Source organism: Colius striatus, chromosome 1, assembly GCF_028858725.1.
Source record: "Colius striatus isolate bColStr4 chromosome 1, bColStr4.1.hap1, whole genome shotgun sequence".
NCBI lineage: Eukaryota > Metazoa > Chordata > Aves > Coliiformes > Coliidae > Colius > Colius striatus.
In genome coordinates, this window is record NC_084759.1 from 90,038,442 (window position 1) to 90,062,598 (window position 24,157).

General features: G+C 39.0%; 2 protein-coding genes across 2 annotated transcripts in view; both read right to left on the minus strand.

Moving 5' to 3' along the window:
* Positions 1-1,560: 1,560 nt before the first annotated feature.
* Positions 1,561-21,487, minus strand: PWP2 (PWP2 small subunit processome component). The gene is made up of 21 exons (XM_062000563.1): positions 21,408-21,487; positions 21,177-21,289; positions 20,253-20,347; positions 19,793-19,892; positions 18,710-18,853; positions 18,130-18,265; positions 17,035-17,255; positions 15,682-15,825; positions 14,893-14,963; positions 14,651-14,787; positions 12,343-12,491; positions 11,567-11,714; positions 10,248-10,398; positions 9,725-9,905; positions 8,640-8,787; positions 7,182-7,290; positions 6,647-6,712; positions 6,063-6,281; positions 3,790-3,940; positions 2,664-2,738; positions 1,561-2,490 (listed from the first exon to the last, which is right to left on the minus strand). Exons 1-21 carry the CDS (start codon positions 21,423-21,425, stop codon positions 2,331-2,333), a joined length of 2,736 nt encoding a protein of 911 aa, XP_061856547.1. The 5' UTR covers positions 21,426-21,487; the 3' UTR covers positions 1,561-2,330.
* A 476-nt stretch (positions 21,488-21,963) lies between these two features.
* TRAPPC10 (trafficking protein particle complex subunit 10) overlaps positions 21,964-24,157 on the minus strand; it is a 46,828-nt gene continuing 44,634 nt past the window's right edge. Inside the window, exon 23 of the mRNA XM_062000576.1 lies at positions 21,964-24,071. Coding sequence (XP_061856560.1) covers positions 23,833-24,071 — 239 coding nt within the window. The 3' untranslated portion in view covers positions 21,964-23,832. The remainder of the gene's footprint in view (positions 24,072-24,157) is intronic.

Below are 24,157 nucleotides of genomic sequence, written 5' to 3' on the forward strand. Positions count from 1 at the left end.
TTTTTTCCTTCTCTCCCTCCTTAGGGAAAACAAGTTACATAGAAGAAATATTCCTGTTCAAATAAACATATGATTCGATCTAATTATGCAAAGATGCGAGTCTGAAGATATGGTCTCAGCCTGCTTGAAATGGAGGAAGACAGGGAAAGGGTGCTGCTTCAAAGCCCAACCTCAGCCTACACGGATTAGCCAGGATACACAAATTATGCCAAGAAGCTCAAGGATCAAGCCAAACTTTGGACTTACCAGACTTAAAATCTGATACTTAGTTTTCATTTTTCTTCCTATGGATATGGAAGGGCACACTGGAAAATTGTATGATCTTTCATGTGCATCATAAAATTTGTCTTATCTAAAATCTTATTGTAGCTCACACAAAATGACTAACACAAATAGAACACATCCTTATCTCAGAAAGAACTGGTGCTATCCTACCGGCCTCAACCTGCTCTCAAAGCTCTTCAAAGTTTTTGTGAAGTTTTCATCTTCATAAACATTTTGAACATGAGGAGTAAAGTAACTCTGAATCATGTTTCTAACATGTTCTGAAAGGCTACATTTTCTCCATATTCTGTTTTTCGTAATAACTGTAAACCCAAGAGACAAACACAAATTTAGGGATTGATTAAGTTGGCCAACTTCATGAAACAGTACAACTCCTATTTTACAGAGCACAATGCCCTTGCTTCAACAGTCCCAGCATGATTACAGCCTGTCTGCCACAGGTCATACAGTCTGGGGAAAAAATACCATCTATAACAAAGCATGCAAAGACAACATGTATATCAGAACTAGGTAAGCGAATTAAGAAGGAACAACTATGTTATACGTTAGGTAACATAACCATGATTAAGCACTTCAGTTTTACAAGGATCCCAAGATAAATTTTTCTTGTTCTGTGATACTTCTTCCCTACCCACCTCTACTTCCCTTCCACCTAAGCTAGAAAGCCTACTTTCTACTATGGGAGGAGGAGGAGGTAGAGAGGTGAACAATGACAAGCAACTCCAAATCCCATCATCATACCACAGAGCATCTTCCACAAGGATTGCTCCAGCCCAGCTACACGCACATTCACACCTCTGAGACCCTAAAAAATTGGTACAACCGTGAAAATGTCAGGAGGCAATGGAGCACCAGCAACTGAAGATATTTTTAAATATTGACCATTACAAAACCCAAATGACTTTGTTATGTTTTAAGTAGCAGGTGCGTCTTCAGTTTATACACTGAATTCCTACAGGTTGACTATATGTGTCTGCTGTGTATTTTGGATGTACTTGTACCTTCATCAGTTTTTAATATTCATACCTCTCCTCTATTCCAAGAGTAGAAAGTGACCAGAAAACAAATGCTGAAGCACAGAATACACTGGATAAAAAAAAAACAAACAACCAATCAGTTCTGGCTCACAGTCAGTATATGCAGTATCTTCATTAACAAAGCCCTTTCAACATGTAGCTTGAAAGCACTGCAAGTCCAGATACAGCTCTTTGTATTTGGGACCTCACTGTTGTTATGAACCAATTCTCACATCAATTCACAAAAAACCCAAGGAAATCAGAAGTTCCATATTTTAATATAATGATTAACAATATTTAAAAAAAACCCCTCCAAACCAACAAAGGGTTTTCATCAGGAAAATACACATTTGCAACATGTTCTCTCACAGTTTGTTACATTATTGACTTGGTAATTTCCAACAAACATTTACCATAGGATCCCGTAATTATAATTAAACCTCTGCAAAAGTTTTATGGATCAATAAATTTTCTCCCATATTCATTGCTATGGGTATATAATTTAACCTCATTACTGAAACTTCCCCAGGTTTGGAAGTTACAGAAATAAGTGTTCCAGTAAGATATACACATTAAACCCAAGTAAAACAACATTTAAAGAGAGAGCAACATGTAAACCTTCCATTGAGAATGATTTTTAAAAAAGAAAATGTCCAAAATATGACAAGAATGCATACTAAAACAATACTTCATCTATGTACAATGCTTTTTTAATGAACAACGGACTTCTCCCAGGCACACTTCAAACTTCACAGAGACAAGAAAACTTTTTTCTTACTTGAAATCAGAAGTAATAATAATTAATTAACCAACAAGTCAATGCTGTCAAGTTGTTACAAGCCAAAGGGTACACCAAAGACACCATGGATGGTACTCTGTCTGTTCTTCATTTCCCCCACTCGCTCACACGTAACTCCATCCACATTGTTAAGAAGAGCTAAATTATGCCACTATGAGGGCCACTCATTCTCAGTGAATACCACTGTATAAGATTACTGTCTTAGGCTTTTGCCTTCTCATGAAGACTAACTAGGAACTAGAACTGCCTTTATGAGCTTCTTGCATAAGGTAATCACTGTCAGAATCCAAGTCTTCTTCATCTACTGATGTTTCTTCTGCCAGACGTTTCATGCCCCGCTGTTGGGAAATGGCCAACGCGTATTTAATATTGTAGATATTCCATTCACAGCTGTAAAAATTAGACAGAAACATGTTAGAAACTTGATTCCATTTTCCTCCTAAAATAAAAATACCCCTAAAAGACCCTCTCAAAAGCTCTAATACCACAGTATCATCCCCCAAATTATTCCGCGCTTTTGTGCAGGGTTTCGATTTAACCTTTAAAACACTAACAATACATACAGTTTGGAAACATCTTCAAAATGCCGCTGGATGCTTTTCTGAAGGAACTGAATCACGGGGAGCAGCTTCACTGACCTTGAATGGAGAGAAACGTGCAATTTGCTGTGTAATTTTCACACACATATGGAGATCTAGAACTTTTCTATATTCTCAACATTTTAATAAGCACACTTCCTAACTTTTCAACATGAATGTTTTAAGATGATACTAATTAAACAAAAACTATTTGCTTTGACTCTGCCCTGAATTTTTATACTCAAGTAATATGTTGCCAGAAATTATTTCTTCTAATGTCAAACTGCAGCTTGAAGACCTAATTCTGCTTGCTGTAGTGCTACAGCTCCTTCCAGACACTACAATACTTTCTGAATAAGGAAGAGTTTGTTTTAAATCATCCTCTTCCACTTTAACAGCAACAAGAGGAGAAAATTTACTCCAGTTGTTTCAGTAACTAAAACATTAATACTCATGTTGAAGCAAGGAAAGAGTTACACAATGTACTTGGTCTAACTCCCAGTACTCCTCCTTTGATTACCTCTCAGCAAATTTGTAAATTTGCAAATTTTGTTCCCAAAGGTCTATGAACTCTAGACTAAAGGTGGGCTGAATGTAATTCACTATGTAGTTTTAAAGAACTATGTAGAAAAGCAGAGTACTGAAAAAGTGAGCGAGTACTATAACCACAAGCCAAGTCTATAAAAATACAGTCAGTACCTCCACACTATCTTTCAGTTGTATTTTATATGAATAATGGTTTAAAAGCACTATTGCCAAAATCCTATCAGGCTTGAAATCTTGATGTGTTTATAGGCTAAGCAAGCCATTCAAAGTTTCTCCTGTAATATTTGAAAAATCTTTTTGCTGTTTGTCCATACAAATTCTATTATGCATTCCAATTCTATCACAGACACTAGTTAGAATCATAGAATCATTTATGCTGGAAAAGACCTTTAAGAGCATCAAGTCCAAACCATTACTTTTACCATTAGTAAAGAAGTTGTAAAAATTGTTTTAATTGTTGCGTATGCATTATCTAGAATGTTAGGAAATGTTAAGTAAAAACCTTAAACTGACAGGTAAATACATTTTAAAATGTTTGCCAACACTGACTTCTGCAAGATCTCACCTTGTTTTCAGTTTCTGTCCATGCAGCATGAGCAACTTATGAGTCCAAATAAGATAGAACTCTAAATGACAAGATGTCTCAAATGCAGAGGCCAGGAACTCCAATACTTTCTCCACGTACAGGTCTGGGAGTGATGAGCAGACAACATCAACTGTGCAAAAAGGGAGGAAAAAAAAGCCCATGGACTTCAGAGTTGAATTACTATTTGGAATAACAGGAAAGCGTATGGGGAAGAAGAAAGCATTGTCTTGGCAGCTACTTCATATTGTATTTCAGGGTTCAGTACCACAGTCTCTCAGAAGGCAAGTCCTTCCAATCATTACTGTATTTAAAAGCAAGAACTTAACCCCTCCTTGTTCCCAAGTTCTTCTTCCTAATACAATACTCTCCCCAAGAGCTCTCCTTCAGAACTTTTACTTCTACCCTTTCCTTCTCTTTTGGTGTAACTTAACTTGCTTTTGACTGTACATGAACTTCTGTGTTCAGTGGGACTGGCTAACTGTAATCATCAGAGGCAATAAAGGATACTTGAAAAGACTGCAAAGGCCCCTGCTCACAGAGGAAGTGTCTGAATGCTGTTACCAACTGCGCAGCCCCACTGGCCTATGAACTGGCCTATGTAACATTCAACCGTGATTTGTTCTGTGAACAATGGATTACAATGCCTGAAATTTTCATGTCTCTGCCTCTGCTCCTGAGGTTTTGGTGCCTGCCTGCTTACCTAAGCCTTGCCTGTGTACACAGAGTTTTGGTTAATTTCAGGAAAGAGAACTAAGTTTTGCTTGACAGAGGCAAACACCATTATGCCAACACAGGTATGTAAAAGATGATTTCCCCCAACATGCATAATTATCAGGCTTGCTACCTAGGGAATAAAATCATAGAATAAGGTAAGAAAATCCTACAAAGCAGTTGGCTTGCAACATAGGTCTGATTTCAGACTAGAGCATGTTTTGACTAGATAAAAGAAATTTGTTAACACAGGAAACACTGGAAGGAAAGAAATACTTTTCACTGGGGTAACAACAGTGAGGTAAGGCTAAGAACTTGTACTTTAAAGTTAGTACAATGGAAGTGTTAATGGAGTTATGAAGTTAAGTGGAATACACTACTGGCAGTTCATTTTTCAGGTTGTATTTACCATATGCAGCTACGAATGTGCACTTTAATTATCAAAATTATGAAAAGGGTGCTAAAGAATGGCTTCAGTACATGTCCTCCAAAGCTAAGTGACATCCTACCTCTTTCTTTTGTTTCTGAATTTACAACTGTGAAAGCACCTGTCTCTCATTAGAAAGAGATACTTAACTAATAATTTGTTTGGCTTGTGCGAACACATTGACATTTGTTTAGAGGGATGAATTTAACAAACCCTATAACTAAAGGAACATAAATAATCAGAATTTCTGACAGTTGCAGAGTTGCTCCAAATTCTGGCATTCCAAAGCAAGACTACTTTAGAGTAGCTGGTACAGAGATTTATCCAGTTGAACGTGGAACATTTTCAAGGATGGAGACTGTACTACCTCCTTTGCTAACCTGCTGCAACAAGAGCAACTCCCAAGTCTGCTTTTGCCTTCTTTCTAACATCTCATTAGGCTCTTGAAGACAGTAAAAATACACCACCTCTATTCTAAAGGTGGGCAGAACAATCCCAGCTCTCTTAAGCTTCTCCTCAGCTGTCATGCACTCTGGCCCTCTAATCATTTTCCAATCCCTTCACCAGACAGTTCAGAGTATCAATGTCTTTCTTGTACTACCATGCCCCAAACCAGGCACAGCACTCCTGATGTGGTCTCACAAGTGCTCAATATAGAAAAATAATCACCTTCCTTAAACCTCTGACTATATCCTTGATAGTACAGCCCAGTATGTGGTTAACTGCCTTCCTCACAGAGGCACACTGCTAACTCGTGTTAAATTTCCTTTGCCCCTCTAACATCAACTGCTTCTGAGAACTGACATTCAAAAAAACCCCACTTTACCTGCATATCCAGACCTGATCAAATTGCATGTTCAAAAGTCACTAGATGAACATGCAGTAGAGACTGATAATATTAAAACATAAGGTAACACTAAAAAGCCTACATTGTTTATGGAAGACTATCCCTTCCTCTGTAGTCTTCAGCTATAGTAGGAAGTCTTTAAATACCAATGTTATCCCCACTCCCTCACCACAGGAGCTAAAGTCTGTGCTTTACTCCTCAACTTACCTGACTTACACATCTCTGCTTACAGCTAGCTCAGCCAAATCTCATGGAGAAGCCACTCACCTTCATCGCTAGGTACAGTCTCTATAACCTCTTGAATTAATTTCTTTTCATTCAGCTTGAAGGCCATGATGATAGCCATCGTGTATTCCTTCTGATTCAGTGTTTTGTGTATATTGCTGGGTGTGACATCAATATCCAAGTCAAAAGGGTCAAAAAGTAGCCCAGAGTCCAGTGAGTAGATAAGAAGACCCTCTGTGGTGGTGGCAGCCCAGCTTCGTCCTAGAAGAGAAGTAACAGTATTTAAGAACAAAGTAGGTTTTTCTAGGATAGAAACAGAAGCGTAATGATAAACAGGTAACTTAACTTTTTACAAGATCAAGTGGTTAAGCCATGCATCACTGATGGACCTGACAGTAAGGACCATGACTCTAAAAAATATCAGCTGAAAGTGATGTTCACTTAAGTTTCCTAATTATCCACCGCATGAGAAACTAGATCACAAACCCAGCAGCACTATGTAACATCTGGAGAGACCAAGACCATCTCCAGTGTATCTGTACTTCATTATTACTCCTCCAATGCTCTATTTTTTAATCTCTTTTATCTGGAATAAAAAAAATCCTATGTGAATTCTCAATACTCACCCGTAGGAGAGAATTGCAGACAAGTCACTCTTATTTCTGGTTTAAAGTGTCGATAACTCATGTCACCTAAAAGAGAAGTTTAGAAGTAATTTAATCTGTTCACCAAAAGTCCATGGTCTAGCTATCAACTCTAACTACGCTGTTATCATTAAACTGAAAAATAATGCAGAACACACCAAAACCCAGCAGAGTTAAAGATGAGGTAAATAAGGGACAGGCCATGTCCAAAAGATCCTACAGATGAAGCGCAGGGACTGAATTTTGCTCTTTGAAAATTAATTCAGGACTGTTGAGTTCCCTATCCAGGAGGCCACAATATCTCCTGTTTCCTGTTGCTTCCACTATCCCAAGCAAAAGGATCCATCCATACATCAGCTAAACACTTGTGTAACAGATCCCTGCAGCTGCAGAACATGCAGGTAGCCCTAACTTTAAAACTGCGCTGAACAATTCAAACCCTTTTTAGCCGGTATTTTCATCAAAGGGTTTGATTCACATAAAACTAGTAGAAAGACAAGACAGACAAGCGCCATACCTCTTTTTACTCCAGGAAGAGGAATGGCAACACCATCTTCACCTCCACCTCCTTCATCAATCAGAGCCAGGCTGCCAAATTCAGTCATTTTTCTCCGATCTAAGTACTCCTAGGAAAACATGTAAGTTCTATTTAATGCACTGAAACACCTCTCAAACATCTGTATTAACTGAAAGCTCTCAGAATCACAGAATGGTAGGGTTGGAAGAGACCTTTAGAGATCATCTAGTCCAACCCCTCTGCAGAAGCAGGTTCACCTAGATCAGGTCACATAGGAACATGTCCAGGCAGGTCCTGAAGACCTCCAAAGAAGGAGATTCCACAACCCCTCTGGGCAGCCTGTGCCACTGCTCCCTCACCCTCACAGTAAAATAGGTTTTTCTTATATTTAAGTGGAACTTTTTGTGTTCCAGCTTCATCTCATTACCCCTTGTCCTGTTCCTAGCTACTATAGAAAAAAGTAGGAGTTATTTAGTGATTATTTCCAAAAGCTCGACACAAATTGTGAGAAAACTGACAAAACAGCAGAAGACTTGAAACAGCCTGATTCTGAGGCTCAACACCTCAGAACAGCAAGACTCAATTTACCCTGTGGTTTCAAGCTATTATAATGATGTTCTACTTAAGGGATACACTGTTTCCCCAGATGCAGCCCTACTCTTCCACCCCTTCAGGTTCCATAACTAATGTAAGTAAGAAAGGGCTGGGTAGCCAGACAGCTATGCAAATGATGTTTTATGGACCTCTCTGCCCCTCATTTTTAAGTACACATACTCTCCAGGCTTCTTTTCCAAATGGCTCATTTCTAGTGTCCCTTTAAGCCACATCTTGTGCTACAATAGCACAAGAGAGGGCAGCACAGAATGATGGCTGCTTCCCAAACCACTGTTGTCAAAGAAGCACACTTGAAATCACAGTCAAATACAGCCTGACATGAACACTGGAACAATCATCATTCTTACAGGTAAGAGGACGTTAAAAAAAAGTTACTGTTTTTTTTTCCCTTCTGATGCTTTTCATAATTTCCTTCTAAGAAATTTAATTTTCCATTTGGCAATACTCAGAAACCAAGTTTATAAAGGTCACTGATTTTCTTCCATGTCCACAATAAAATCCTTCATTTCCTTGCTAACACAGGCAACTGACACCCTGTGAAAGTTAGCTTAGTACAAAATACTCATCATTTAAATTTTCAATTTCAGTTAAGTGCCAATTGACTTTACTATGATTAAGTGTTCTGCTCATTCAACACAAACGCTCTGCAATCTGGCAAGACTTTAGCTGAGTGGCAGGGCTTAACTTTGTTTTCTAATAGATATTTCCTTACCACTCTCCTACATAAAAAAGTGAGAATCCCACTTAATGAGATGTTATACTAAAACTACAACTGGGGGGAGGGGACAGGGGGAGGTGCAGGGAGGGTATTAAAAACACCACCAGACTCCTGTGGTCACATACCTCCATTGCATCTAAAGAAAAGTTGCATGAGATCTCAAATTTTTTCATAAGAATCTGTTCCTTGATATTATATATACAGACAAATTTCGACAATCCACCTGCCAGCATATACTGACCATCGGCTGAGTAACAAAGAGTAGTAAAAGACCTAGTAAAGAAAAAGAGAAAGTAGTTAATTTCACTGCCATATTGAAGCTGAAGGAGCTAAAATACAGTGTAAAGACACAGAAGGATAATCATTCCATAGAAAAAGTAGAGATCTGCATTCATACAATATGTGCTTAACATACAAAATCATTTACCATGAACAAGTACTTGATGCTTTACCATGAATCACAAAACTTGGACCTTCAGCAGCTTTTTCAAGTGCTTCCATACTGCTGCTTCTGAGTCTCAGCTCAGTGACTGAGCTCTCAACTACACCCTACACAATACCAAGTATGGTCAGAAGAGCTAGAGGAAAAACAAGGTCATGGTATATTTTAAGAAGACAGTTGAGAGTTCATCATCAAAGATGTACATTGTTTTCAAAAAGCTTCTTATTTTCATTTTGTTTTGACTGAGAACAATATGGGGGGGCGGAAAGGAGGGGCTAAAGGGAAAGAGAAGAATGAAACATTTGACTATGTTACACTTTCTGGCAGTATATAAATGCAACTTGCCTTTAAATATTATTTCACATGCATAGTAACATGTAATAAAATCCACATGGTAGTTACATTTTCTTAAGAATGTAACGGTTTCTACACACTAATAGTTACACACGAGTACCTACAGAACAAGATACTCATCTAAAAACCTATCACATTCACAAATGAACAACTTGCCATGAGAAGCTTAATATTATGGGGCAACCCAAGTTTGTAACTGACGAAGAAACCCACATGCTCAGAATGATGCTGATCAGCGGGTGAACACAGTAAAAAACAAAAAGGATTCATCCAGATGTCAAGTCAGGCAGCCTTTCCAAATTCAACATCAGCAGATGCACTCTGAAGTCTTCCAAGCAAAAACCAAGTGGAATGAAATAATTCAAAAGTAAGCCAGCGTCCCACCCTCTTTTCACTGTAATCTCATTTACTCACTTTCCCTTGGCTGCTTGTTTGGCAGTTATTTTATCAAGCTCCTTCCTCCCCATCTGAAGATCATGCTTTCCCTCAATTGAGCCAGTTTGCACTGCATTTTCATGATCCCAAAATGTTATCTGTCCGTTCAAAGCAGCAACTGCAAGCTCCTTGCCGTCAGGACGGAAAGCAACAACAAGAACTGCAAAGAATTTAGTTAACAGTTGAAAACGCAGTCAGATTTTTTGCTAAGAAAATACCCTCTATTTTTCTAAGATTCTATCCCAACTACCAGAAAAAGCTTAAGAGTAACAAGTATGACTGTACCTTTTCTCTGAGCAACATACAAATGTTTAGCTAATTATAAAGCTAGGGACAGTATTAAATAAAAAAGATTTCTTACACTGTTACCTAAGTACTACAGTACCTGTATTATAGAACTATCTCAACTTTAAAGAGTCTGTATTTGACATGATCTGTTGTTCAGTCTTGAAATATTTTTGACAGTTTTTTATATTTTATATAAGACAAAAATAAAAGTTACCATCTGAGTTAAATGTTAGTGTCTCTTTAGTTCTCCAGCTGTCTAACATATCCCATAACTTGACAGTTTTATCCCAAGAGGCACTAGCTAGAACACATTTCATTGGGTTAAAGGACAAACAGCTGATGGGCCCTTCATGACCTGATAAGACCTAATAAAAGAAGAAAAGACAACATGGAATTAGGTAAAGAAGCTGAAATACACATAGTTTGCATTCAGTAAAGTCTAAATATAGCAACGCAACCATACTTAACTGGTCTATACAAGTTTAAGGCCACTTTTGGGCAAGTGGCATGATATGTACCAGTGATTCTCAATTTTTCATTTTCAGAAGTTTAACAAAAAAAAAAATCACTAGAGTGCTACCACTGCAGAGGCATCTACAACCACTCTTACACACATGTAGTCTCCTTAGAGACCAAGACTTAGGAATATGGTATGTTTCCCCCTCAGACCAACTGTGAAAAAGTAAGTCATTGCTCTGAGAATTTAGTATGTCATGCAGCTGAAGACACTTCAGAAAAAATTCTACTAAAAATTGAACAAAAGACAGACAGCTTTTTATGGCATTGAGCTCCTACTCCTCTCAGAAGAAATCAAAGAAAGAAACTAAACTCAAAACCCTGCAGGTCCACTCAGATATATGCCAAGCTCCTATATAGCTATACCAAATTAAAGGCATGACTGGCTGAGTTCATCTACTTATACAAGATGTACAATAATGCTTAAGAATTGAAAATAGCAAATGAGTTTGATTTGCTCATAAGTACTGTGTCTCTCCTTTATTACACCTACTCTGAACAGAATGCATTTCCAACAAGCAGTGAGAGAGCGGGGATTTAACTTAATAGTTTTCTCACCCTACACAATAAAAACTTTTTACGCAAGAAATCAGAGTCCTGCTCTGCTCCAGCAAAACTGCCCACAAAATCTGCACTGATCTTAAGACAGCACCTACAGTTTCTCAATTGCCTGCAAAAATAAAATAACAATAAATAAAATAATAAAAAGAAAATAACACCTCTGAATAACTGCTGGAGGAAGGGCTCTCATGTCTGCATTATTATTGCTCAGCAATACTTGTGTTACTTCATCAGCTAGAAAGAGCTTCTTGTTTTAAATTTCTAAAGACTACTTCCCACACAAATACAGGATAGCCTCCATGCAATAAATCAAAAACTGCTGAGAGGAACATAGCTCTTGAATATAAATACAACAAAGCGCTTTACACTATGTTGAAATCCTCCAACTAATACCGAAGTTTATACAGGTCTTGATGATACTAAGTATTCAAGCCCTCCAACATTGTAGATCCTTACATCTAGCAGCCTCCCACTCTGCATTGACCAGATGAATATTTCAAAGGAATCCTGGGAACCAGCTGACACAATCTCACCACTGGAGTCCACAGCTAAACAAGAGAACTGACTCGGTCGTGGAGACGTAAAGGTACGGAAATTGCGGTACCTGTTGTAAAGGTGAAAATAAATTATGAGAACCTTTTTGGTAGACTTAAACATATGTTTTATGAAAGTATTTGAAAAGGGATTTCATTTTACTTGTAAAGTCTTTTCAAGCTATCTATGGAAAAAAGTATTCTTTGGATAAAATTAGATGCCATGTCATGCCACGCATGACTCCAAGATTAGCAAAGATTTTATGAACTCTGAAGAAATAGCAGTCAAAAATTCTCAAACAAAAAAGTCTTCTTCTATTACATTGCCTATGTCCATTCTATAAAAAACACAGGCTTGTTTACACATCCAGTTCTGTACACAGTTTATAATAGTTATAGTATAACAGCTCAGCCATTACAACTATGGCAAACATCCTGTTACACACGTGCATTCTCCCCATTTGAGTAGTAGAGTCAGACAACAATTTTACTGGATTCTTCCAGAATTTTCTTCACAGAAACTGTACAGACTGACAGGATCCCTAACTACTATCTAAAATTGAAGAAAAGGCTGAACCAAAAAAAATCAATAAAGCAATATTCACATGTGAGCAACTCCAACATGAAACAAGCTATCAGGAATTCACTGTATTTTACATGGTGAAAGCTGATGACTAAACAAAAGCTTCATACAGTTACCTGTGTAGATCAAAGGCACGTACAGTTCCATCGAGGGAAGCACTCAAAATGACATAACCATTGGAAGTGAAAGTTACAGCAGTTACACCACTGCTATGTTCTGTAAAAGTGACAAAACAAAAGCTGCTTGAAGTATTCCACACTTTCACCTGTAAGAGACAAGAAGAGCATTCTTAAAATCTCCATTATCAGTTCAGAGATAAAGTAAGGGTAAGACAGTAGAATAAAGGAAAGTTAGCCCTAAAACTCTGTAGTAGTATAAAGGACTTTCTGTTCCATTAGTAAGGAATTCTGCGCAAGTGAGATGAAATCCCTAAAGACACTTAAAACAACACGGAAATCTTAGTGGAGAGAGATGAAAAAAAATAAAACAAAGCTAATTTTCAATGAAAGCTATGGCACTCGGTGAGCATCTCAGGCTCTCAAGCTTTGGACTGGCCACTAACAAGTGTCAAATTCAAAACCAACTGTGAAACCAACTCACAGAAGTAACAATTGAGATGATATTCCAAACTGTTTTGAACAGAAATGTTACACCTTCAGCTATCTTCAGTTTCAGACAACTGGGGTTCAGCCAATTTCATCAAATCATAGAATGGTGGGGTTGGAAGGGACCTATAGACATCATCTAGTCCAAATCCTCCACCAAAGCAGGTCCACCTAGATCAGGTCACAAAGGAACACATCCAGGAGGATTTTGAAGACCTCCAGAGAAGATGTCTCCACACCCTCTATGGGTAGCCTGTACCAGGGCTCTCATCCTCATAGTAAAATAGATTTTTCTTACATTTAAATGGAACTTCCTGTGTTCCAGCTTCATCCCATTACCCCTTGTCCTGTCATTAGATACAACAGAAAAAAGGGATGTCCCAACCTCCTGACATCCACCATTTATATACTTGTAAATACTAATGAGACATTCCCTCCCCCACCTCCCAGTCTACTCTTATCTAGACTAAACAGATTTCAAATCTTAAGGGCAGAAATCATAAAATGGCAGGTCATTTTTCTGACAATCAAGAGTTTTGATAGGAAACAAGATGCTACCTTTGTTCAATTTATGCTCCAAGAGACTGTGGGATTATTCTAAAAAAGGTCTTTTAAAAAAAAGTACACATAGACCTAGCCTACCATTTCAATACAAGTCAACAACGAGAATTTAATTTTTCTTCTAAAGAGCAAGCTTCTACAACGGTATATTTTAGAAAAGTCTGTTTAGGAATTACACTTTTATAAATAATTTGCCTTAAATTTTGCATTAAGCCAATTATTAAAAGGAAATGAATTTGTTGACATTCATTAATCTCAAATTATCATGGGACCTCCGTAAGAACATATAAATGAACATTTAAATGAACAGAGAGAGACCTGGGAGTCCTGATTGATAACAAGCTAAATATGAGCCAGCAAAGTGCCCATGTGGCCAAGAAGGCCAATGGCATCCTGGGATGCATCAAGAAGAGTGTGGCCACCAGGTCAAGGGAGGTTCTTCTCCCTCTCTACTCTGCCCTGGTGAGGCCTCATCTGGAGTACTGTGTCCAGTTCTGGGCTCCTCAGCTCAACAGAGACAGAGAACTTCTGAAGAGACTCCAGCACAGGGCCATCAAGATGATCAGGGAACTGGAACATCTTTCATACAAAGAAAGACTGTGAGAACTGGGGCTGTTTAGTCTGGAGAAGAGGAGATCTTATGAACATTTACAAATATCTAAATGGTGGGTGTCGGGAGGTTGGGACATCCCTTTTTAATGTTGTAGCTAGCAACAGGACAAGGGCTAATGGGATGAAGCTGGAACACAAAAAGTTCCACTTAAATATAAAAGCTATTTCACTGTGAGGGTGAGGGAGCAGTGGCACAGGCTGCCCAGAGGGGTTGTGGAGTCTCCTTCCTTGGAGGTCTTCAAGACCCACCTGGACATGTTCCTATGTGACCTGATCTAGGTGAACCTGCTTCTGCAGAGGGGTTGGACTAGATGATCTCTAAAGGTCCCTTCCAACCCCTACCATTCTATGATTTGATGAATGGTGATTGCATCCAAAATAATTTACAAAATTATCTGCTAAAAAGCAAAAGTGATACAATTTGCAGAAGACAGCAATAACAGCAACTCACATATACACACACACATGTGTACTCCAGAAAGAAAAATTTTAAAAAATTCAGTGAAGCCAAAAAAAAATGATGACTTTATATAAAGAAAAATGTATCAGTTACAGTAAGAGACTTTTCCACATGAAACAGAAATTCAAGCAGCTTCCTATGTTATCAAGACCAAAGTTCACACTTCAGTGACACTGCAACACTCACCTTTCCATCTTCCCCTCCGGTCACTATGTACTGTCCATCTGGAGAATATGCTAATGAAACCATGCTATTGAAATGCCCCTGCTGCTTTAGCACATAGGATTCGCTTTGCCATTCCCAGACCAGGAGCTGACCCAAACCTACGAACACATGAGAAGAAGTAACCAGAATTAGGAACACAATGATGAGACACCGCGAATGCCAGTCACAAAACACAAACATACACAAAAAAAAAATTTACAAACCTGAACATCCAAAGGCAATCCAGTCACCCGTACAGTTGATAGAAATAGAAGCTATCCTTTGGTCTGAAATACTGAAAAAAGAGAATTACCAAATAAACAAACATGTTTCTTCATGCCTTGTGTGATCAAACTTCAAAACTAAGCTCTGTTCCCTCTGTTCAAGCTACCTCTTTGATTACTGAATTTCTGTATCACTTGTAACATGAAGAGCAGCACACATGTTCTTTATTGGATTTGAAAACGTCAATCAGACAATGCTGCTTCATTCAGGATGAAGACAGAGTGTCTAGATCCCAAAGACACATTTGCTAGTACAGAGTAAAAGCCCTCACATTCAAGAAAAAGTAACTTTTTTTGTACAGAAAAATGATGAATTCTTTAGATAGTGTCATGCAGCTATGGGGAAGAAATATGGGTTTATTTTTAAATTTACAGACAATTTGAGCAGAACCTTTTTTTTTCCAGATACTATATTCTATATAGAAACTGACAACATGAAGTCCAAAGCACTGAGGAAATCTATGCCCAATAACCACTTACTCAGAAGTTCCTCATTCAGACCTCATTGTCCATAACAAGCTATGTAAAAGAGTTGCACAGTATTTCAAGTCTACAATTCTGCCTTTCCAGAAATTACACTACTACATAATCATGTTTAAGATACTCTGAGTAATCATCCTTTGCTGCTAACATGGTGTGTTCTCAGTCAAATAAACACCTTCAGTACCCAGAAAAACATACCACAGACACAAAACCAAACCAGCACCCAACCATAACCCCACACCTTACCTCAAGGAGTGGATCAGATTGAAATCTGGAAGCTCATGGAGGTGAAAGACTCCAGAGGCAAAGCCAGTGACTAAAAGGTGAGTTTTCTTGTGATAAGCTGCAGATGTCAGGTTATTAAAATCTCCCTCTTTATTGAAAAAATACCTAGCATGAAAGAAATAAGAAAAAAGCAAACAATGCAAAACCAGTATACTGTTACAGTTGCATGTCAATGCAAGCCAAATCAAAGTATCCAACAATACAACTAAAAAGCAGTAGTTCCAAGAACTGCTCAACACATGTACTTTATATAGCCACTAAGAGTTAATTTTCTTCTTTTCTTTCCCGTTTACAGCTGCTAAAGAGATTTGACTATCAGATGTGACATCTGAACACATGCAACAAAAGGGGCTAGAAGTTCACCTTGGAGAAACTGCATCATGTGTTTCCTTTTGGTCATCTAACACCAATAGGCATGATTCATAAATCCACTGGTCTTCCTTCTGTATGAGAGTCCTCTTATAAGAGGAAGGAATTGAAGCAATGTTCGTAACATGCTATATGTCTAACAAAGAGAGCTTGTTTCTCACTTTCTTTTCTCTTACTGGAACTAAATAGATAAGCATCACACAATGGCCAAACAGAACATCTGAACATTATCCAATTGTTGTATACTGTCTAGAAGTCACATTCCCTCAGGCTAATTCCAACCTGGGCTGGGGTAGGGTACTTTCTCTATACTTCCTTTCCACTCAAAGAGTGGGAATAGAAGCCTGATGTCAATTGTTCCCAAGAGGCCTTTACATGCATCTCATCTCTCCCTCACTTCACTGACCAAAGAGACTGCCTATGAACATTATCTTTCTTCAACCAAACCCAAATGCTATGACCACCTTAAAACTGGATTCTTCTTTGTAAGCCACATCTCTTTGATGCAGAAAGATAGGGAGATCCTTCAAAAAGGCACCTCCAAGTAGTTTACCAAAAAAAGCATATGAGGTATCTTAAGCAAACATTACTGTCACTTTTTGAAATGAAACAATCCCTTTGTGCAAAAACCCAAAGCCTCTATACTTAGAAGATACTGTACTTCAGATCTCCTTACAGTAAAAGGTTCGCTCCCCACACTTGTATGTTTCAAACACTAGAACATACACCATCAGTCAGTATTTCTTATATTATTAAATTACACTAATTACTCTACACGTGATGGGTATCACCCCTCATATAGTCAAGGCCAGACAAACAGGTGTTCTATTGAAACTACTTAAAATGAGATCTATAGTAAACAACTAAATCCAGAACTGACTTTTATAGTGATAGAATGAGTGATAAAAGGGTGAAAAAAGCCCAAGTCTTTGGAAAACCACTTACTTTGCAACACGTGAATATTTAACCTTTTCTCTAGTCTCTTTTTTACTTGGATTGGCTTTTCCATGAATTTCTTCACCCTTTGGCTCTTCAAGAAGCTCTTCATCATCTTTTGCTTCATCCTCTTCCCTGGCTGCATCTTTAGGGGGAATGGGTTTCAAACCATCAAGCTCAGTATCACACTGCCATACACAGAGCGCTGCATCCTGGCTAATCGTGTACAGCTGGAATGCAAACACACAAGGCAACCATTATCATGCAATACCCATGTTTGCACTCTGCTGTCTTATTATGAACAATGAATTGCAGAAGGGTTAAGCAGGTCTGCACTCTAACATTAGGATATTATTATAACTTATTATTATAACTTAGTCCTCTAGAATTCAAACTGCTTTGATCTGGAAAATTCACTTCTCCTGAGAACCAATTATTTACTTATCTCATTAATATTTACAAACATCTAAATGACAGATGTTAGGAGGTCGGGGCATCACTTTTTTTCTGTTGTATTCAGTGATAGGACAAGGGGTAATGGAAAAAAGCTGGAACATACAAAGTTACATTTAAACATAAGGAAAAACTATTTCGCTCTATGGATGGATGAGGGAGCCCAGGCACAGGCTGCCCAGAGAGGGTGTGGAGTCTCCTTCTCTGGAGGTTTTCAAAATCCACCTGGACATGTTCCTCTGCAACTTGATCGAGGTGGACTTGTTTTTAGCAGGGAGGTTGGACTAGATATCTCTAGAGGTCCCTTCCAACCCCTACCATTCTGTGACTCTATGATACTTTACCAGATAACTTTTGAGAAGATCGAAGGCAAAGTGATTATCAGCTGTCTTTACAGTTAATAATTCTTTCCTATATAAAATTATAACTTTTTTGTGGAGCAATTTTAAATAACTTGCTAGCCTTCTAAAGTCTGCTTCTTCAAACATCCATGGAATTGTAAAGTCCCAAACACAGTAGGAGTCAAGAGACGTATTACATACTGGTTAAATTCTGAGATTATCAAAATAGCTAGCATCCTTTCCTACAAGTAAGATTCTCCTTGTACTATTTTAATATTATAATTCAAGAATGTTGTGTGATTATACATACATCTAGACTGTTCTCTTCAAAAAAGCAGGCTACTATTACATCCTTATGCCCTCCAAGTGAGTAGTAGATCAAGTTTGCCCATCGTTCTGCTCCAAACACCCATGTAGACATGTCCTTGCTCCCTACTGCAAAACATCTATGAAAGAAAAGGTAATTTTTTATATTAGAACACTGGTTTGCAATACTCTTCCCTAAGTGGAGAAGATTTTGAGTGGGGAAACACCAGTCATCAGTTCCAAAGAAATTTTACAAACAGTGGAGTTGTAAACCAAGGTTGGCAACTTTACTAAAGGCAGATGAGATTAAATACATTTGAAAGGTCAACCATGCTTATATTCCTAAGACATGTTCCTTTTAAGGATAACTAGGCATTTTCATGTAAGATCCATTGTTGACTGCACATGTACATTTTATACTTCCAGTCCAGTTCTTATGTTCAAGACAGAACGAGAAACAGAAGAGCCCAAAAAGAATTTTTAAAGCTAGTACAATATTTTAGATGAAAGAAAATAAGACCAAAACATGCACAGAAATAATAGCAACACGAGCAGGTAAACAGTGCTTTAGTTTAACAACTCACTTGGAATCATCAGTCCAGTCAATACAAGTTGTTTCATCATATGGACCGTAGTAAGTTTTGTCCAGGACAAATGCATTAAACTCTCTTTTCCTCCCAGGAGCATGGTACATAAGAGCAACATTGTCTTTTGTAATCACAAATTTCCTGTCATAATGGGGGCAAAAAAGCATAATTGCATACAAAGCTGTTAAAGCAAACAATTTTTCAGTACAGACTACAATACAACAAAAGAAAACAATACTAAGAAGGTTTCTGCATTACTGAAATGGTAAATATCAATTGCTTTTGAATAAAAAACAAAACGTTATTTGCAGATTGATACCGGCCCCCAACTTACGTATCTTAAGAGAGACAACTTTCAGTAAAAAAAAAAAAATCACTGAAGTTGATTGCCTTAATTCTCACAAAGAAAGGAACAGTTTCAAACATTCAAAAGAGGATACTGTATTTCAGCCCCTCTTCACCTCCACTTTCAGAAACACCAAGCATCTGCATCCCAGTTATACATATCCTTTAGTCTAGACCTGTTGCCAGTATAATTCCCTAACAGAGAACTGGGATTCCAGCTTTCCAGTTAAAACTCCTTCAAGATCACTTTGAGTCATCCCAAGTGAAGAATGTTGCCAACTGTGCACTTTTTCCTCTTGCCTTTGTGGTTCTAACGTTTATATCATCGCACTTTGGATATGTGATCATGCAATTAAATTATAAGGGATGTGAAAAGTAGCGCTCAATTCAACAAACTGCCTCTTTCAGTGGCACTGTTGTTTCAGACAAATTACATGTAAGAACAACTTATACGTAAGAACAGTTAAGACTCACAGCAAATCTTCTGTCTTTCTAGGAATTCCACCACAGACAATATCTGTGACAGGCAATTTTCCTGCTAGCATCTGTTTCCAAGGCTTTGCTTTTCCCTTTTGCTTCCCTTCTCACTTTTACAGGTAACCCTGATAAGCTCAAAATCTTCCCTTTTTAATCAATAGGTACCATCCCCAGATTGGTCAGAATACCTTAATGATTACACCTAGTTTACAGGTTACTTTCTGTTGTTTTGCTCTAAAACATACACATTTTACTTACTTGCCATCAGGGGAAAAGCTGACACTGTGAACTGGCTTGTGAAAATAAAAGCGATGTATCACACATTTCCCAATCAAACTGACAAGTAAGGCAGCTCCCTCTGTAAGTGCACAAAAAGAAGGATCATGGAAATACAGAGCTCCCAAAGAAACCATAATCCTAGCAGGTTTATTTTCTTTCTTTAAAGCTGTAGGGGAAAAAGCACCTCCTCAGAAACTTTTCAAGGCAGCGTGCTTAACATCAGTAATAAGAAAATTACAATCAAAGTCACTATTTAAACTCCATAAATAAGTTCTGTAAAGAAATTCACCATTCCCAGAAATTCTCACATAATTTTTAAAGCAGAGCACATTTGATTTATATTAAAGTTGAATACTTAGCAATAAGTTTTCCCCCTCTTACACTGCCTTCACTCATTTCATTTTTTTAATAAAACAAATGCCTCCTTAAGGAAAGTTACCTTCATCAATTAGAATGGCAAGAGTTCCATCTGGAGAGAGCCCCACACACACAATATTAAGCCGTGTAGCCAATGGAAGTGTTTCACATTTATTACTGTAAAAAGAACATAAAACAGTAAACTAGATCCAAGGATGTAAAAATAATAGGCGTGTTCAGCATCAGTGAAATATAGTTTTATATCTATGGTAAAGCCATAGAATGAACTTAGATGTAAAACACTTTATCTGTCGCAGTCGCAGCTATGTAAGAGATGGGTTCCTGATCGGAACCCAGGTATAACAAGCAACAGTAGATGACAGTCTAGGCTTTGCCATATACAAGACAAGGTGCAAAACAGAAGCATGCAAGGAAACCATATGACTAAATCAAATGGAAACCACTGATTTCCCTTCATTTTTTTCTAAAACACATTTTTATATTGTTCTTATGCTATTCTTCCCTCAGCTAGAAAATCTGCACCATGCAACACCTCAGCAGCTACCCTACTAGATAGGCTTTTCCCTTTTTACTACTTTCAACATTTTGCTACCTTTTAAGGCTAAACTTGACACTTTTCAGGGTGTTTTTAAAGACACATCATTCGTGAGGACGCCAGCCTACGCCTGCTGCAGCCTCACACCCGCAGGTCGCTTGCCCGTTCATGCAGGGCGGCGGGTGCCGGCGGTGTGGGGCCCACCGTTTCCCCTCACACGCTATGGACAACGCGGAGATAGCTGCCCCGGGCCGGGCTCCACAACCTCTTGGGAGGTTTATTTCCCTCCTCTTCCCCCCCAAAAACCCCAAACCGTGCTGGCAGTGCTAGGCCCATCCCCTGTTCCTCTCGCTGGCCGGCGGACCGGGCGTGGGCTGTGGTACAGCTAGGCCAGTGGGCCTGAGGGATGCCGGGCAAGGAGAAAGGAGGCAGTGGCCAGGGCTAGCTCACTTCTTCAGGTCGAAGATGGAGATCCTGTTCCCGACGGGGCTGATAAGGGCGCTGCCATCGCGGGTGAAGCTGAGGTTCCCGCGGCGGTACACGGTGCCCAGCAGGCCGGAGAACTGCGAGGGGCAAAGCGGGGGGGAAAAAAGAAAGAAAGAGAAGGGTGGTTAAGACAGGGGGAGAGGAAGACAGGCAGAGGCCGCTGTCCGCGGCGGGCGGCAGCCGCCGGGCACTCACCCGGTACGCGAACTTCATGGCGGCAGCGGCCCCACGTGAGGAACGCGTGCGGCCGGCGGCGGCCCACGGAGCTCCGGCGCGGCGGCAGCGCAGGGGCACTGCGCCTGCGCCCACGGAGGCGGCGGCCGCGGGTTCCGGCGGCCGCTCCGCCCCTCCGGGCGGACGAAAGGAGAAACGCGGGCGGCCGGCGCTACTGGCTGTTCCACACACCGTGCCGCCTTCTCCCCTGCAGCGCCCCGCCCCCGAGCCAGGAGCGCAGGCTTGGGAGGATGAACTGAGAACGGAGCGCTGCGAGTAGCTCGCGGAAGGCGAGAAGAGGCAGCACCGAGGCGGCGCCCCGGGCGACTCTGGGCCCCTCCCGCCCGAGAACCGCAGGCGGCGCTCGCCTGCTGTAACTACGTACGAGCTCTCCGCTAACTTTATAAAGTTGTTTTGTTATGATTTTTTTTTTTGCTGTTGTTAAAGTAGCTTTGAAATAGATGAATAGCTAAACTAGAAGAAACAATCACTCCTTCAAAACAAAAGGAAAACAAAGTAAGCCCGGGCAGCAGAGAAGTCAATTTCTTCTTAAAACATGTATATTTAGAACTGTAACGCTTACAATTTCATTAAACAATCTTAGTACAATGTGTTTAATCTAACAGTATATTACAGAACAATGTGAAAAATGGTTTAATAGCTAACCATGAAAATGGAATTGTTATACCTGCAGTGTAAAAGTCACTAAACTTGTTACTTTTTCCAGTCCCAAGAATCCCAGCAATCATTTGCACTAAATGATGCTTTGGGTTTTATCCAGAATAAAATGGCATGATTTCCACAGAGAAAGGGCATTCCTTCACAGAAAGAATATGCATAACAAGAACAGCTTCAGCTAGCAGGTCTACTTTATACATCTATTTAGACTTTTTTGTTTTAAATAAAAAATAACTTTTTTTTTAAGGAGACAAAAGAAAAAAAGAGTTTAGACCAGTGTAGGGTGTCTATTCATTTCTCAATTTAACTGTGATCCTTTTTGGAAAGAGTTTGGAGTTTATTGTGTTTTCCCCTTTATAATTTATCATAACCTGAGTTTAGAAAAAAAAAACCAAAACAAACAACAAAACAACAATGAACTTGTCTAACCAGCAATTCTTCACATTAGGTTTACTGCCAAGTATTTGATATGAGACAGTTTCCCTCTGTGGAGTCTATTGACAACGCACCATTATAGACCTGCAAGTAGAAAAGGTCATTCTCACATTAAATGCACAAGTTTCAATATCAGAAGCAGGACATCAGAAGGAGTTGTAATTTTTCCAGTCACAGGTGGATTTGCAACATTCACAAAAATTACACTTTTTTTTTTACATTTTTTTGTATTTACATTTCAGATATAAATAATGAAATTATTTAAGTTACATGTTTTAGCTTTGCTTCACAATTATTCTACATCTGCAAGCTTTCCTATGTCAAACCAACCTCTTTCTTCCATCACGAATACGAAAGTCTGGCCTCTAATCAGTAATAATTACACTAAGCCTTTATGATGAAAGGTTGACTGTTCAAGTATCACGTCATACTGAATATTTTGCCCCAATTTTTAAACTGGGGCAGCAAACCAAGCCACTTAGAAATGGTAATAAAAGAAATTAATCTGGGAACTCAATGAGCCAAATAATTTATTATTAAATTCTATCAATATCTTTCTTTGGTAAGAACTATGCAAGAGGATGACCCAACCCCCACCCCCAAAAAAATCATATAATACGTGACATCACAGTGTCTACTCTGTGAAGGAGAAAGCCTCAAAAAATTAAGGAACTTTGTTCAGTTTAGATTGTTTATAGCAGTAGCTCTTCCATGCATCTAAGTACTGAAATGATGGAAGTTTAATATAAAATTGCAATGGCAGGAATTAACAATGATCAAACAAACAAACAAAAACAGAGAAGCAACTGTTACACCAGTGAATGTGCTGTTGTAAGGTGTGTCGTGTTTCTGGCACGTGTGTGGAAAAACCTGGAAACCATTACATAAAAAAAAACTCCCAAGACTTGGATAATTATATCATCCAATTCTAAAACGTGTAGGAAGCATGAAAGAAACCTCTCAGCTGCCAGACAAAACAAAGAAGTGGTCCAAATATTCGCGTTTTTTGTTTTCGTTGCCCTGTGCCATGATGCAGGATGTGACTGAAGGGAGAAAACCCAATTGCTTACACAAAACATACGGAAGTGGCAATATAAACTAGCTGACACAAGCTTCACTGTACATTTAAATTGATACAATTGTCTGGTGCTTCCATGGCCAGTACATGTTGAGTGCCATAGGTCTCCTTAGAGTTAGAATGTTACAACAAAGACTAATCAGGTCATAATCCTTTAAAGTGCTTTCAGATCCAGTTTCTATCGGGTTTTGTTTTCCTTGTTTTCATACTGAGTTGTCATGTGATATTGACTTCCAGAACATGGTCGTCCTTGCTGGGAATGACAAGTATTTGCATACCAGTGCTGCAGTTGAAGACCTGACCCGATGAAAAGGATTGCAGCCGGGGCATTGGTAACCCTTTGTGTTCCCCACTAGCTGTGGAATGCAAGCTACCTCTGCTCCTTATGCTGCTGCTGTCAGCTTGATCGTCCACATTCTTGTCCACAGATAGGTTATCGTTTTCAATCCAGCTATCTGTTTAAAACAAAAACCCACAGTTTCATTCTATGGAGTGATTTGACAACTTCAAAATTATTTCAGAGCTCCGATGCACGCTCAAC

What these genes read in the sequence shown, in the direction of transcription:
- PWP2 (XM_062000563.1), bottom strand. An exon ending in AGCTTTTCCCCTGATGGCAA is followed by an intron (nt 18,854 to 19,792) that starts GTAAGTAAAATG and finishes CCATTATGACAG; the next exon opens with GAAATTTGTGATTACAAAAG. An exon ending in TTTGAAGATGTTTCCAAACT is followed by an intron (nt 2,491 to 2,663) that starts GTATGTATTGTT and finishes TAATTTTTACAG; the next exon opens with CTGTGAATGGAATATCTACA.